The sequence below is a fragment of the Eschrichtius robustus genome, chromosome 14, assembly GCF_028021215.1.
Source record: "Eschrichtius robustus isolate mEscRob2 chromosome 14, mEscRob2.pri, whole genome shotgun sequence".
In the NCBI taxonomy this organism is placed as follows: domain Eukaryota; kingdom Metazoa; phylum Chordata; class Mammalia; order Artiodactyla; family Eschrichtiidae; genus Eschrichtius; species Eschrichtius robustus.
The window spans coordinates 31,647,469-31,662,905 of NC_090837.1; the positions used below are offsets into that span (position 1 = coordinate 31,647,469).

Consider the following 15,437-nt stretch of genomic DNA (forward strand, 5'->3'; position numbering starts at 1 on the left):
CCTGCCGGTCAGAGTTCACCGGCTCTGGCTTCTGGGGCTTGTGCACCAGGGGAGGCTCCCAGGATGGGCCTCGATTTCTCACTGACAAAAGTTCTCTCTCCAGAGTCCCAACTCTACCTGCTCCAGGCCAGCAGACCCGGGCACGATCTCTCTGCCAAAGGCCCAGAGTGACCGAAGCTGCCCCCGCTGGGGTGCCAGGACACTAGGCAGACACCACACTGGTCACGGGTCTTTATTTATTGAGTTGAGAATTCACACAAGGTAGCATCATACAGTAGTAAGTCATTTCCAGGGCTGGATAAAAATGATTGTCACTCACCGTGCTTCACGAAAATTTCTTTTAATGAATAAATAATTTGATGAAATCAAAAATATTTACAATATAAACACATGGAAAAGCTTCAGGTCTGTGAATCTGATCATCGATCTCCGCCTTTCTGAACTGAACGCCTCCCAAGCTTTTCCCTTGGAAACAATACAAATCTGATAGAAACAACAGCTCATACATCTCTTTGTTCGTTATATGTTTATCTGTTAGTCTTGGAAAGCTACATATATTATGCGACATGTTAAAATACAAATTTTAACTAAAATAATATATTATCATAATGCCAGGTAGCATTCTCCACAGAACAAAAATGTACACTCAGTTGTAACAATAACAAAGGTTCACGGGCCACAAAATAATACCCCAAAGGTACAAATTCCTTCATAAGAATATAATTGTGCTCTTCAATTTACCAGCTGTCCGCGCTGCTCTACGGAGCTGGTGCCTAGGAGGACAGGGCTGGACCACTGGATGCTGTGGGTAGTTTTCCGTCAGGCAGCGGCACTACTGGGAATCGGGCAGGGCAAGCAGTTTTATGAACACTTTCTTGGGCTCTTAAAAAGAGCCAATTAGGCAAAGCAAAATAAGCATATCGAGAAGTCTTCATCTCATCGGCACAAACACCATGGCACGTCCTGGCTTTGCAGGATGAAAGGTTTGTGTGCAGGGCTGTGTACGCCGTCAGCCAGCATTCAAGTATTCTAGGGCTACCTCATAGCAGAACTTGTACTGATCCTGGAACACAGAAGGGACAAAACATCAGCGTGGCCATAGCGGGATGCAGTTCCTCTGAAAGCAAGGATGCCAGATTAGGGTTTTAATTGGAAGCAATCAAACTGAGAAGGATGTGAATCAGAAACGAACTGGGAAGTCATGGTCCTGAACCACACACATATTTGCCGTTTGTAGATGTTTCCCACAAGGCCGATGAAAGAGGTATTTTGATATCTAGGCTCATTAGAATTCCTGGAAAGTTCTAGACAACTGCAACACATATCTCTGTTTGTCCACACGTATGTGTTCACCTGTTACATCAACATCCTGAGTACAAATTATTGGAAAGCCAAGAGGTGGAAGGAAAGATAATGAGGGCTGGGGACATGCCTTCATGATTTGCTCAGTTAATAAACGCGGCTTCACTCCTGGCCCAGCTTTACCTCTGACTGTCAGTCAGCAGGATTTCCTCCATTTTATGAGAGTTTATTAAGCACCTCTTAAGTACCAAGTGCCTTGACCTGGTCCCTCGCTCTGAGAAGTCCATGTCCAACGAGGAGGATGAGACAGGGACCCAATGGCACTCACGAGGCAGAGCTGAGCAGGGCTCACGAATGCTCCCCAAAGTGGGTGCAGTGGAGGAGGGAGCTGAGCTTCTTAAGGAAGATGTGCAGGGGGTGGCAGGTAATAGGGGAGCTTGAGGATGAGCACGTGAGTGGGGGGGCGGTGGTTATGTGTCCTGGTTTGCCCGGGACAGTCCCAATTGATGCCTGTTGTCCTGGCGTCATCGTTACTTGTAGGCCCTTTCACTCTCAAAAGTGTCCCAGTTTGAATGATAAAGTACGTGGTCCTCCTAGCAAGCATCCCAGGTGGAGGCGACAGGATAAGGAAAGGCACAGAGTGGGGACGTCTGATGCCCTCTGGGAGCCACATACCAGTTCTTAATCAGGCAGCGAGCTCATTTCTCTTGAGCACAGAATTCTCAGATCCTGGACCACGGCCTGAGCAAGCCCTGTGTGAGGTCCTGGCCCAGGTGGGGTTTCAGGTGGGAGGGGAGGGCCTTCGGCACCTGTGTTTATGCCATGAGCTGATGGATGCTCACCTGGGCGTGGCCTCTGAACCGAGCAGAGGGACACGGGGCTTGAGGACGCCTCCATCTGCCCCCTGGCCGCAGCGCAGTCACTCAGCAACCGGCAGGCCCTGCTCCCCCTCAGTCGGAGGGAGGCTTTCACCAGCCGTGTGGTCAGGACCACTGTCTCACATCCAATATGACCGCCACGACCAAGGAAATGCACCTCTTACTTTGGGGTTTGCCAGATTAATTAAAAAAAGAAATTTCCTTTTTTTTTGATATGGGCCTAATTAGTCATCACAATTTTCTTTCTTCACCTACGTTTTGTTCTCTAAATGCCCCTCTAAACCAACCTATTTATTTGAAGACAAGGGCCATGGTCTCTCCCTCCGTGGATAATACACCATCCTTAGCAAAGAGCCTGGCACACAGCTGGGGGTCAAACATTGGTTGTGTATGTAAATGGTGACAAAAAAAATGGGTTTAGCAGCTTTTGATTCAACTCATTTAACATTTAAGGCTAGAGACTGGGGAATTCAAGATAGAGCCTCAGCCCTCAGGATCCTACAATCTAGAGGTGAAGACAAAGTAAACAGATCATTCAATACACCGAAGGCGCCATGAGATTGAACATCAATGGTAGTAGCACCTGCCAGCCTAAAATACAAAAGATAGACAAAATCAAGTGCTGGTGAGGTTGTGGAGAAACTGGAACCCTCCTACACTGCTGGTAGGACTGTAACATGGTGTAGCCTCATTGGACGACCATCTGGTGGTCCCTCCGAAGGGTCACCCTATGACCCAGCGATTCCACTCCTAGGAGCACACCTAAGGGCACTAAAAATATGTGACACTAAAACTTTCTGATTCACATTCCAGGATTTATTATTTCAGGGTTTGATACTTTCATTTTCAGAGTATCTAAAAGAAATCATTTCAATTTCAAAATTCTTATGCTGTAAGCTCACTGGGCTGACACTGGCTATGGAGTGCTCCAATCACTTCTCTGTTTTTGTGAATCACACAGACAATTCATTTTTTTTTTCATGGAAAACTAAGAGATCAATCCCTTCTTGCAGAAACACGATCAATCCCTTTTTGCAATTAGTTTCAGCGCCGACTATGAACCATCCTCTTAACACAGAAAAATGCACTTAGAGGGCCACGTGGCTGCCGGTCTCAGGTCACAACGCAGGCGAGGAAACCAGAAAACCAGGGATGAATCCCTCGGGTTCATCCTGAGGGATGGCTGTGGTAGGGGCGTCACTGAAAGTGCCCGGTCATAGCCATGACTATGGTTTTCAAAATGAATTCTTTCTCTCATCTTATCCCTCCTAAGCAAGCTGCCAGCCCCCGTAGACTCTGTGATGACTGGTTTCTGAACCAGAAAAATAAGGGGAACGAGCAGAAAGGCCATGAATTGCTGCATCTCCTCCCCCAAGCACCTCGAGAAATGCCTGAAATCTTCCCACACTGCAAACTGATTACACTTGATCAGCAGGTATAGGCCCGTCTTTGGCGGTTTCCCCTCTCAGCTTCCTTGTTTTTGAACAGTATAATTAAGCCCCACGAGCTAGCTCTGTGCTTCAGGGAAGAAAGAACTTTTATGCCTTGGTCCCAGAATCTCCCGATTTGGGTGACATTAGCTGTCACCCAACATCTTTGTGCTGACGTGAACATCTTTGTGCTGGGCCGTAACCAGGGCAACAAGCTACTCCTCTCAAAGACCCCTGACCTCACCTTCACTCCAGACCCACCTCTTGTTTCCACAAAAGGGGAGAAAGTGAAGTTTGAAAGGGCACCCAAAGTGAGGTCACGCTGTAAAGGTCCCCACTGTCGGGGGGGTGGCACGAGGCCACGGTGTCAGCGGGCGGCTGCAGGGGGCTCCCCTGAAGGGCTGGACGGTGCCTTTGTCAGCACGGCAGCCTGTGTCTGCAGAATGGGGCCCTATGGTCAGTCTGTCACTTCAAACACCCCACGTCGCCTAAGAAGATTCAAAGAGAAGAGTCTGCACGGCTCACCTGGGGCAAAGCTTCCCTCCCGCGTGCACCTGCTTTTTGAAACTAGCACCAGCTTCAGTTTCGGCTGGATCCTTGCTGACAAATCCTTCAGTCTGGAAAAAATCCTTCTGACTATGACGCACCTGCCAGGAGGGGAAGTGGTCCCCTTGTGCCAATAATCCTGGGTGGGACCGTTTGGTTCAACGTTCCCAGCGGGTCACACTGGGTGACCAACCATTGTGCCCAGGAGACCCCTGGGAGGCAGCTGCCCGTCTCTGACGATGGATGGGTGGGTCATCGCCCTCGTTATAGCTCTGAAAGAGTCTGAAGCACTTCCTCCCTCAAAGCCCATGAACAATCCATGCAGCTGGTTCCCTATTCAGACCCGTCAACCTGTAGCTGCCGCCTTCTGGGTCCCAGGGAGCAACTCAGGGTGACGCGGGTCCAGGTACAGAGAAGAAAAGTCTGCTCGCCCAGCAAATGTTTACTGGGCCCTCCTTGGAGCCAGGAGCTCAGCTGGGGCTGGGGGGCGGGGGGGGGGGGGCTCCGCCTCCGGGGGATCAGAGTCTGGCGGGGGCAGGGGCACAGGGCGTTCACACAGACTCCTCAGGAGCAGGGAGTGCGACCGCAGGTCAGTGGGCTCAGGGCTGCGAGCCTGGGGGGTGAGTGGCGGGGCCCGGCCCCAGGGGACGTGGATGCCACCAGTGTCCCACAGACAGGCCACATGGCCGGTGGGGGCACAGCTCAGGGACGCGAGTGAGCCCCTCTGACGCCCCCCCAAGGCCTACATCCTCTGCTGCAACACACACACCCACACACACCTACACACACATGCACACCCGCCCACACGTGCACGCCTACACACACACACCCACATACACCTACATACACAGCCACACCTACACGCAGCCAGACACACCCCCCTACACACACCTACACACAGCCGGACACATGCACACCCACCCACACGTGCACACCTACACACACACGCCCACACAAACCTATACACACAGCCCCACATACACACAGCCAGAGGCACACACACCCACACACGCACCCCTACACACACAGCCACACCTACACACAGCCAGACACATGCACACCCGCCCACACACGCACACACCCACACACACCTATACACCACACCTACGCCCACATGCCCCGCCTTTCACATAGCCCGTCAGTTTCCCGTGAGTTCTCAGGCAGAGGCTTAGGGGGCAGTTTACACATGTGAGTGGGAGAGTCAGTGTGCTGTCCACACTGGGGAGGCTGCAGGGCGGGGGTGAGGCCCCCTGTAGGAGTGCCGGGCCGGCATGTTATTTCAGTGCAGGCAAGAGGGAAGGGGGCCCCGTCTGGGTGGTCACCTCTCCGTCATGGGAGATCCCGGCAGAGGTCTGAGTGGGAGCAGGAAGGATGGAGAGGAAGCTGCTCGGCCTCGCCCTGCAGCCCACATGGCAGGACAGGGACGGCCTCTGTATCCTCCTGAGCCGTGTTTCTTGCCCTGTAGCACATCACGCGGGCTCCGACCGCCCTAATCTTCTGGGCCGCGGCCTGGCATCTGTGTTTGCGAAGTGCCCCAGGTGATCTCATGTGCAGACGGGCCAAGGGCCTTTCTAGACTAGCTACTAAGTTCCTTAACCTCGGCTGCACATTAGGATCACTTGGGGCGCTGGTACCACTGCTGCTGAAAAGCCAGGCCCACGTCAACTGGATCAGAGTCTCTGGGGGTGGGCCCAGGGCTCAGAACTTTTTAAAGCTCCCATTAAAGAAAAGTCAATTTCATAGAGACAGAGACTAGAATTGTGGTTGCTGGGGGAGGGACAAGTGGGGTGATGTTGGTGAGGGAACAGATTTTCAGTTATAAGAGCAGTAAGTTCTGCGGCTCTAATGTGCAGCACGGTGACTAGAGTTAATGATGTGGAATTGTACCCTTGAAAGTTGCGGACCGTCGATCGTAAGGGTTCTGAACACACACACAATCAGCTGTGTTAACTCTGTGAGGCCACAGATGTGCTGATTATCGTGATCTTGGTAACCACTCTATAACGCGTACGTACGTCACATCAGCATGTTGGCCAAAGCTCCCGCCACCTCCCAGGGGATAATATGTTTCTCTAGGCAAGATCTGTCCCCTAAAGGCTGTTTCTCTGTTAAAAAGGAGCCCTGGGAACTTCAAAAGCCAAATGTGGAAGCAAAGATGGGAGAGGACTGTCAATTGAAGCAGCAGGTTTTCCAGCAACTGTACTAGATTCAAAGGGGCTCAGAGCGGACGACCCCGTCCGCCTCTGACCAGGCCAATAGCGCCAACCTCAGGCTGTACCGTCGCAGCCTGCTCCACACCCCTGCCCCACCCCGCTGGAACCCAGACCTTTGATAGGGGCTGGAGCCTGGCTGAAGAGGTGGATAACTGAGAAGCTGGCCTGAAAGAGGGGTCAGGAAACAAATCCAGCGGCCCCTGCTGCATCAAAACATCTAGTTTTGTGTTAAAATGATTTTGCTTCCTGGCAGTCCACTGGCTTTCCCCTGGAGCCTCCACACCTAAACATTTGAAGAAATAAATCCATAGGGCCTTCTGGCTCTCCCTGGAGAGTGCCATGCTTCAAAACGCATAGGGAAGTTTCTAACTCAGAAGCAATTTGGAAAAATAATGAGCTGCAAGGGGAGACGAAGACAGGCACACTGACCGCCTTGGAACATTCATCCGGCCCTGGCAGGGAGGGCGTGGCAGCAAAGTTTGGTGTCTGAATGGAAGGGGCCCCCAATGAGCAGACCCAGGGGCACCTGGCGGGGCTCCCCACGCCCACCCGCCTACCTCCTGGGGTGCACTCCAGGGCATCCTGGCTCCCGCTTCATTCTGCAAAGAGGCAGCTAGGAGGTACCTTTGCAGCTGCTGGTACAACATTTTGTGCTTAGGAGAAATGCAGGTCTTGGATGCCCTTTTATGCCCAATAAAATTATACCAGATTTTATCTCCTTGACTTGAATTAATTAATTCTCTCAGCCAACACACACACGTACGAGTACCAAACTAAACAGAAATTGTACTTACAGGCAAAAACAAACAAGCCAAGGATAAGAGCCCTGATTCAACTCAAGAAGCTTCAAACCCACTGAAAAGAGCATCGTGACATTTTTTCTCTGGTCACCAGATATTATCCATTATCCCGCCAGCAGGCACTGTGACAAGTTTATCAGACATTTTTCTCAGGAAATTGTAGGACTCTCCTACATTTCTCAGCCACTGAGTTGACCCTAAAACTGGTGCTGACCCTCGGAGTTTTGGGCATCCAAGGATCCTATTTCTCTATCAGAATCACACATAACTATGGAAACACCCTGGCTATTATAGGAAAGTGGGCTGGGATCAGAAGCTTCCTTCATGTAAAATCACCCTTGTCCTGTAGTCTGCACCGCGGATTTGGGAAAAGCCACGTTGTTCCTGCCCATAAAAATTGGTGAGTGATGGAAGCTGTAGCTAGAGCCACTGGGGGAAAGGCCTGGAAGGGTCTGTTTCTAATGATCTGCTTAGTTCAGGCTGCAGTGAGAGGGAACTAACATTTAAAAAAAAAATCAAGGTCAGCTTTTTTCAAGTACCAACTGAAGTTTGGAAGCAACACACCCGTCCCTGAATCAGGGCGTTAAATACCGAATGACGTCACAATCAGAATATTTTCATTATGCATTTGTTTCCATCCTCTGTCAATCTGCTTATCTGTTCTAAACTCAGGCCACCTCTAACTGCCCGACTGGCCTCTTCTCAGCTGCCCTAAGCCCAGAAGATGGAGAATTCCATGGTGGGGGAACTCTTTAAAATTCGGGATGGGGGGCGGTCCCGGAGAGTGAGAGAGTTCTCTGACTAGTGAAGTCCGGGCATGAAATGTGAGGGTCAGCCTCCCGGCCCATCCGCGTGACATCTGAGCCTGAGCCGTGGGAAAGGCACTTTCGAGCACCTGTGTATACATGCTGCGCCCCGACGGCCCCCTCGCCCCCACCTAGCACTCGTTTTCAGGGCCCAGGCCACACTGTGCCCCGTAGACCCCTCCACTCTCAGGGACCAGGTCTTTCTCGCCTGGGCAGCTTCCAAAACACTCTCACACATATCGTCACGTGGGATGATCTCAACAAACCAACACTATCCCTAGTTTACACGACTCAGGCTCAGGGAACTGGAGCGACGTGCCCAAGGCGACTTCAATAGCCAAGGTACTTTGTCTGAGGTCACTTCACTCCAATGAGCAGAGCTGAGACTAGAGGGTGGGTTTGCAGGGGCGTCCCCAGGGCAGGGCAGGGAGCTGCCATGTGGGGGGGCAAGATCCTTTTTTCACAGAAACCAACATGGTCATTGCTGATGGTTTGAGAGTCTGCACCTGGCCAAACAGGTGCCCGTTTACCACATTCCCTGGGTAGCACGGTGCTCCTGGGAGCCGGAGCAGCTCGTTGGGCGCAAGGCACGTCAGTGGGGGAAGCAGACGGCCCTGGAGGGTGGCTTTTGCCAAGCAGGGCTCGGATGTGGCCATGACAGGCAGGGGCCGTGGCTGCCTCTTCAGCCTCAGCTTGAATCTCAACTCCCTCTTTAGTCCCTTTATTACATTTACAATTTTAACCCCCTGCTGCAGTGCTGCGCACCCAGGACGCAGGCTTTCCAAGCTCGTCAGTGACCCCGTTGCCCCCGCCCATCCTCCCCACCTTGGGATCAGGCTTACTGTTTCCTTCCGATCCTTCCTCCCCTGACAGAGAAGTATAAAAACCTCATTGAAAAGCTTCCTCCTTTAAGCTCTTCTCCTATTCTTGAGTCTCAGTGGTTGGCATCTCAACAGCTCCGCACAAAACAGAGATTTCACGAAATACTCTAAGAAAATAATTCCACACCGTCCTTTGTTTCTCCACCTCTTTCATCCTTTCCTCAGATATGGCCACCGTAATTAAATGCAATCGTCTGGATGTCAAACTCCAATTCCCAGCTTTGATAAATATTAGGTGATTAAGCTATTTATAAAATATGTAATTTGAAAATCTGGCATTTCATGTGCTATGATTATTTCTTCTCTGTGAAGATGAAGTGCTTAGCCACGTGGAAGGCGCTGCCGAGAGCGGCAATTAATCAGGATGTTCGCTTGTGAGTTTCAACTATTTCCATGTGTCAAATGTGCTGAGCTGAGTCTCCTTGCGAAAAGGCAGAGGAAGGGAGAACGAGGGAGAAAAACCCGCACGAGTGAGGCGACTGCCCTGTGAACACGAGTCTCTCCCTCCCAGGGGTCAGCCCGAGCGAGGGGCCGGGTGTCTCACGCTAACCGGGAAAGGGCCCCCCGAGCGGGATGGACGGGGTCCTACCAGCAGGTCCACCATGTTGGGCTTGTTGTTCCTCAGCGTCTTCACGGCGTGGAAGACGTCCACCGTCCTCTGGTGCCGTAGCATCTCACAGACGATGCTGATGGCGCAGAAGGTCCCGCTGCGGCCTCCCCCGTTCCTGTGGGAAGAGGAGGAGAGGCAGGTGGTGGGCCTGGGTCGCTCTCGCACCGCACGGCTCCCACCACCTGTGCGCACCTGCTGCCTAAGCCCTCCCGGCTGGGACTCTCCACCTGGGCCCATCCCTCTACTGATGCAAACGGGGCCCAGGGATCACCTGACTGGAGGTGATGGGAAACTGGCACATCCTGCTCTCCCAGCTTCGTCTCTGCCCTGATGATGTAACCTGATATGGCAATTTATCAGTTTTTATGGAAAGGGACCACCCAGGAAGTTTTTCAATAAACAAACCACTCGTGTAGCATGTGCAGGAAAACTGTGATGGGTGTGGGTTATGCTCAAAGATGGATTTGGCCCTAAACAATCCATTAGCATGTCATGATTTATCTCTAAAACATAAGGGCTCTTTTTATTTATTTTTATTTTTAAAAAATAAATTTATTTATTTAATTTTATTTTTGGCTGCTTTGGGTCTTCGTTGCTGTGCACAGGCTTCCTCTGGTTGTGGTGAGCGGGGGCTACTCTTCGTTGCGGTGCATGGGCTTCTCATTGCGGTGGCTTCTCTTGTTGCGGAGCACGGGCTCCAGCTGCACAGGCTTCAGTAGTTGTGGCTCGTGGGCTCTAAAGTGCAGCCTCAGTAGTTGTGGCGCACGGGCCTAGTTGCTCCGCGGCACGTGGGGTCTTCCCGGACCAGGGCTCGAACCCGTGTCCTCTGCACTGGCAGGTGGATTCTTAACCACTGTGCCACCAGGGAAACCCAGGGCTCTTTTTAAATAAACTTTTTATTCTGGATTAATTTTAGATGTACAGAATCACTGCAAAAATAGCAGAGTTCCTTGCCTCCCCATCTTCCCCTAATGTGAAGATGTCACATAACCATAGCAGATGGTCAAAACCAGGAAGTTAACACCGGTATAACACTATTAACTAAACTACAGATCTTAGTCAAGTGTCACCACTTTTTCTGGTCCAGGACCCACCTTGCATTTAGGTATCACACCTCCTTAGTCTCTTCCACGTGATCAGTCCTCCGTCTTCCCTTGTCTTTCTTGACCTTGACACTTTCAAAGAGGACTGGTCAGTTATTTTGTAGAGTATGGAACATGGAGTGAGATGTAGAAAACACCCATGGTCCCCTTCCACGATTTGAGAAGTCATCACAAAATACAAACTGTAGAAAGTCCTTCATTTGAGTTCGTCTGATGCCTTCTCATCACTGGAAATGAGGTTATGCGTTTTGGCAAGAAAGCCACAGAAGGGCTGTTACCTCCTTTGAAGGTTCATGGTGTTGAACTGTCTTATTGCTCATGATGTCGACCTTGGTCATTTTTTTTTTTTTTGCCTTTTCTACTGTATTCTTTTTTAAAAATTTATTTTATTGAAGTATAGTTGATTTACAATGTTGTATTCTACTATATTCTTTTTAAAATATCTTTATTGGAGTATAATTGCTTTACAATGGTGTGTTAGTTTCTGCTTTATAACAAAGTGAATCAGCTATACATATACATATATCTCCATGTCCCCTCCCTCCCACCCTGCCTATCCCACCCCTGGTTGCTTATTAAGACGGTGGGTGTCTGGCAGATTTTTTCACTGTGTAGTTATGTGTAATACCATCATAACTTCTCATAACTTCTCTTTGTAGTTAGTAAGTATCTTGGGAAAGATACTTTGGGATTATGCAAGTATCTTGTTTCTCCTCAAAGTTTCACCCGCTGATTTTAGTGTCCATTGGTAGATCCTGTCTGCAACAAGTCACAGTGATATCTGCCTGACTGGCTTTCACTTCCCTCTCTCCTTCTACATTCTACTCTAAAGACAGAGTTGTCTCTCAGCCACCATTTGAAAATTTATTTGCTTATTTATTTCTATTTTATTATTTATTTAAGTCACTTTAGACTTATACATATTAATTTCACTTCTATGAGCTAAAAGAGTATCCATATTTATTTTGTTGCTGAAATTGTTCCGGTTTTGGCCATTAGGAGCTCCATCAGGCTGGTTCCTCCATCTCTTTTCAAGCACTTCCTTCCTTTCTAGAACCACAAGATGTTCTACGCTCATCCTGTATCTTCTTCCCTGCACCAGCTCTGGAGTCAACCCCTTTTCCAAGTAGATAAAGGATCCTTTTTTTTAATAAACACAATATCATTATTATTATACCTAAAATAAACACTACAGTTTAATAGAATCAAATTTCTAGACACTGTCCAAATTTCCAAGATTGTTTCAGACATTTTCTTACAGTTAACTTTTTCAAATCCTCATCCAAGCAAAGTCCACACATTGCATTTGGTTGACATGTCTTGCAAGTTTATTTTAATCTATAGGTTCCTCTTTGCTCCCTTCTTTTTTTCTCTTGGCAATTTATTTGTTGAGGAAATGGGGTCATTTTCCCCTGCAGGGAAAATGACAACCCACGTTCTGGGTTGTTCTCATTCACTGCATCTCTGAGAAGCACTTAACACACCAATTTCTAATCCTATACTTCCTGTTAATTGGGAGTTAGCTCCCGAGCGTTATAAGAATTCAGGATTTTTTTTTTTTTTGGACAAGGATACTTTATAAATGAACTTTCATTGGGAAGCAGGCACAAGATATCAACCTGTTCCGTGATTTTAAGATTGATCTCTGTGTTCCAATGCCAGCTTGATTATTCCATGATTAAATTCCTAATCAATTTTTTAGATAAAGTATAACATACCTATAATTAAGTCCACAAATGGTAAATATAGATCTCTGTTAACTTTTACAAATGCATATGCCATGTAACCACCATTCAGATCAAGGTACAGACCGTGATCAGCGCCCTGCACCCCCCTCCTCCCAATATTCCTTCCTCATCAACACCATCAATACCCCAAGATAATCTTTGTTCTCACGTCTAGCATCATAAGTTTCTTTTGTCTGTTTTTCAATTTTGAATACATGGAATCATACAGTATATACTCTTTTGAGTCTGGCTTATTTCACTTAATATTATCTGTGTGAGAATCACCCATATTGTATCAGTGGTTTGTTCTCTTACATTGCTGAGAACAACTCCACTGAATGGATATACTACTGTATAATTATACTACTGTATAATTTCTTTATCTAGGAGCTGACAAATGTTTGGGATGTTTGCAGTTTTCCATATTATGAGTATACCTGCTATAAGCATGTTTCCTATTGCATATATGACTCATTTCTGTAGTCACAGACCTCAGAGGAGAAGAGCTCAGAGGATACATTTATATTTAGCTTTAGTAGATGCTGTTAACCAGCTCCAAAATGGTTGTACATATTTACTTCCTACCAGCAGTGTTTGGGAGTCCAGTTGCTCCACAGCTTGCCAACACTTAGAATCATTTATTCGTTTATCGTTTAAATTTTAGCCATTCTGGTGAGCATGCAGGGGCATCCGATTTTAATGTATTTTAATGTGTATTTTCCTGAAAACTAATGATGCCTTTTCTATGCTTATTGGCTATTTGGATATTCTTTTTTAAAAAACGAAGTTCTTATCAAGTGTTCTGCCCAAACAATTGGACTGTCTATCCTTTTCCTATTGACTTGCAGTAGTTCTTAGGCATTCTGGCTATGAATCCTTTGTCAGATGTATGTAGCGCAGAACTCTTTGTCCTGTCTTGTGTTTTCACTCTCACTGGGGTCTTTGGATGGACAGGAGTGCTTAGCTTTAATGAAATCCAATTTACCAATGTTTTCCTTTATGGATACTGTCCTGTGTAACACATCTCTGGTTACCCCATGGTCTTGAAGATTTTCTCTAGAAGCTTCATTGTTTTCCTTTTCACGTGTTGGTCTACAATCCACCTGGAGATGCTTTCTGTGTGTAGCATGAGAAGGGACACCACTGCCCTGCAGTAGGTGTGTGCTGTGGGACCTTGTTGTGAATCAGGAGACCCCGAGGTGTGGCTCCGTTCCTGGACCTTCTCTTCTGCTCCCTTAGTTTGTGTTCTCTCTTTGCACTGACACCTCACTGCTTTTCCCCCATTGGCTTTTCACCTAATGCTTTCAGCAGCTGTCGACGACCACTGTCTACTTCCATTACTTTCATCAAGGGTTGAAAGATGGTGATATCTTAATTCTCTCCATTCTGTCTGGTTTTACTAGCTGGAAGACATGTGTAAAGAAAAAGAATCCCGTTTGCTTAGTGCGAGCCATAATGCGGCTCAAGGAACCATCTAATTCACAGCCCTGGAGGGCGTCTCGGGCAGGGATGCTCTGCCCGATGCCAGTAGGTGGCGCTGCGCTTTGCTAAATACGAAGATCTCTCCTTAGAGATGGAAAGCAGGTTGCCTTCGGGGGTCAAAGCATCCTTTCCTGGCATGAACTGGAGAATACCAATTGAACCAAACTTTGTTCCCAGAACTAAAAAACCTTAGATTAAGATTTTTAAATCTCAACAACGATCAGCATCCTCAGCAGGCCTGGGTCTCATGCCCACTGTGATGTCGAGAGACGATGAGGCAGCCCCACAGGAACAGCAGGGACTTTTGGTGGGGATGGTGGTTCCAAAGAAAAGTCCAGGGGGATGGGGGCTGGGCCGGTCGGAGGGCAGAAGCAGCAGGTGCCCACCACGTCCACTGGAGTTAAAGAACGGCCTGCTGTCTTAGCTACCACGTCGGGTGGTAAATGTAATGGTTTAGTTCCGGGGTCGCAGCTGTGCCTTGGGAGGGAGTGGCTATGAAGTGCAGTGATTCAAGGGGTCTTTGAGTCTTCCCCTCAGGCCTGTCCTGTGCCTCAGCTCCCCTCTTGGGACGTAGCCCTTTGGGTTACAGCACTGACCCTTGTTAGGAAGCTACTAGGAAGCGTGGCATTCCTAGTCCAGACGCTGGTGGAGTCCAGACGCAGAAATCGGTAACTGCAAACTATTTTTAGTATCTCCAAAAAACCTAGCGGATCGAATACAAACTCTAACCAAAACGTCAGTTTTCCTTGCTGGGCTTGTATGAACTCACACAGGTGACCCTCTGATTGTATTCTGATCAGAAGTTATATCTGGGTGTAGAGAAATAAAAACGGGGATGTGAGCTGTTAATCGATCCTTTTGGACATTTTCTCGGTGGAGATGTTTTTAATGAACTGGGTCCCTGAGAAGGAAGGCAAGGTTTTGGGGGTGGGGCCTCTGATGGAGGGCAGGTGTGAGTCGGTTCATACGATTCTTTCCGAGGGCACAGCAGTTTCCTGCAGGACGAGACACTGCCACGTTCGGTGCCGGAAGGCAGGCAGATTCTGGGCTCCCAGGGAGGCTCCCAGACCCCGGGGTGGGGGTGGGGTTTGGTGTACGGGGGCTGCATTGAGGGAGATACAGCACCGAGTGGACGGTAACCCAGCCCTTAGCCTCGCCTGTCGATTTCACAAGGGTCGGTCTGCCCAGAGTAGAGCTTTATCTTCCTTTCAGTTTGGGAGAGATCTCCCTGTGCGCTTCTAATGACACTCCACCGAAAAGAGACATCAGCTTACACTTTCAGTTTCCACAAATTCTCTACCCATCTCCCCTGACTGCAGGGCTTTCTAATCGCCGGCTCCATTAAGCCAGCTCCAGCTGGCTGATTAGCTGCTACCATCACCTACGAGAAAATGCAGGTGAAAGTGCTTTGAAAAGCACGGAGACTCGAGCCAGTGCCTCTCAACCTTGGGGGCACTCTGAAACAATCCAGGTCCTCGCAGCCCCAGAGATTTTGATTTAGTTGGTTTTGCTGTGGCCTGGGCATAGTTTTTTTTTTTTTTAAAGCTCCCCAAATGTGCAGCCAAGGTCAGGAACCATTATATTCTGTAGCCAAGTTCTCCCGTTTTAGCACCTGCTAAAACTGCCACCCGGGAGACCAGTTTGGAGACAGTGGCTGTA

The 15,437-nt window shown here is 48.7% G+C and overlaps 1 protein-coding gene across 1 annotated transcript in view; it reads right to left on the minus strand.

Annotated features, from left to right (window-relative positions):
- Positions 1–324: 324 nt before the first annotated feature.
- Positions 325–15,437, minus strand: part of PTPRM (protein tyrosine phosphatase receptor type M) — a 756,425-nt gene continuing 741,312 nt past the window's right edge. Inside the window, exons 30-31 of the mRNA XM_068563694.1 lie at positions 9,446–9,581; positions 325–1,063 (exon numbers count right to left, since the gene is read on the minus strand). Coding sequence (XP_068419795.1) covers positions 1,010–1,063; positions 9,446–9,581 — 190 coding nt within the window. The 3' untranslated portion in view covers positions 325–1,009. The remainder of the gene's footprint in view (positions 1,064–9,445; positions 9,582–15,437) is intronic.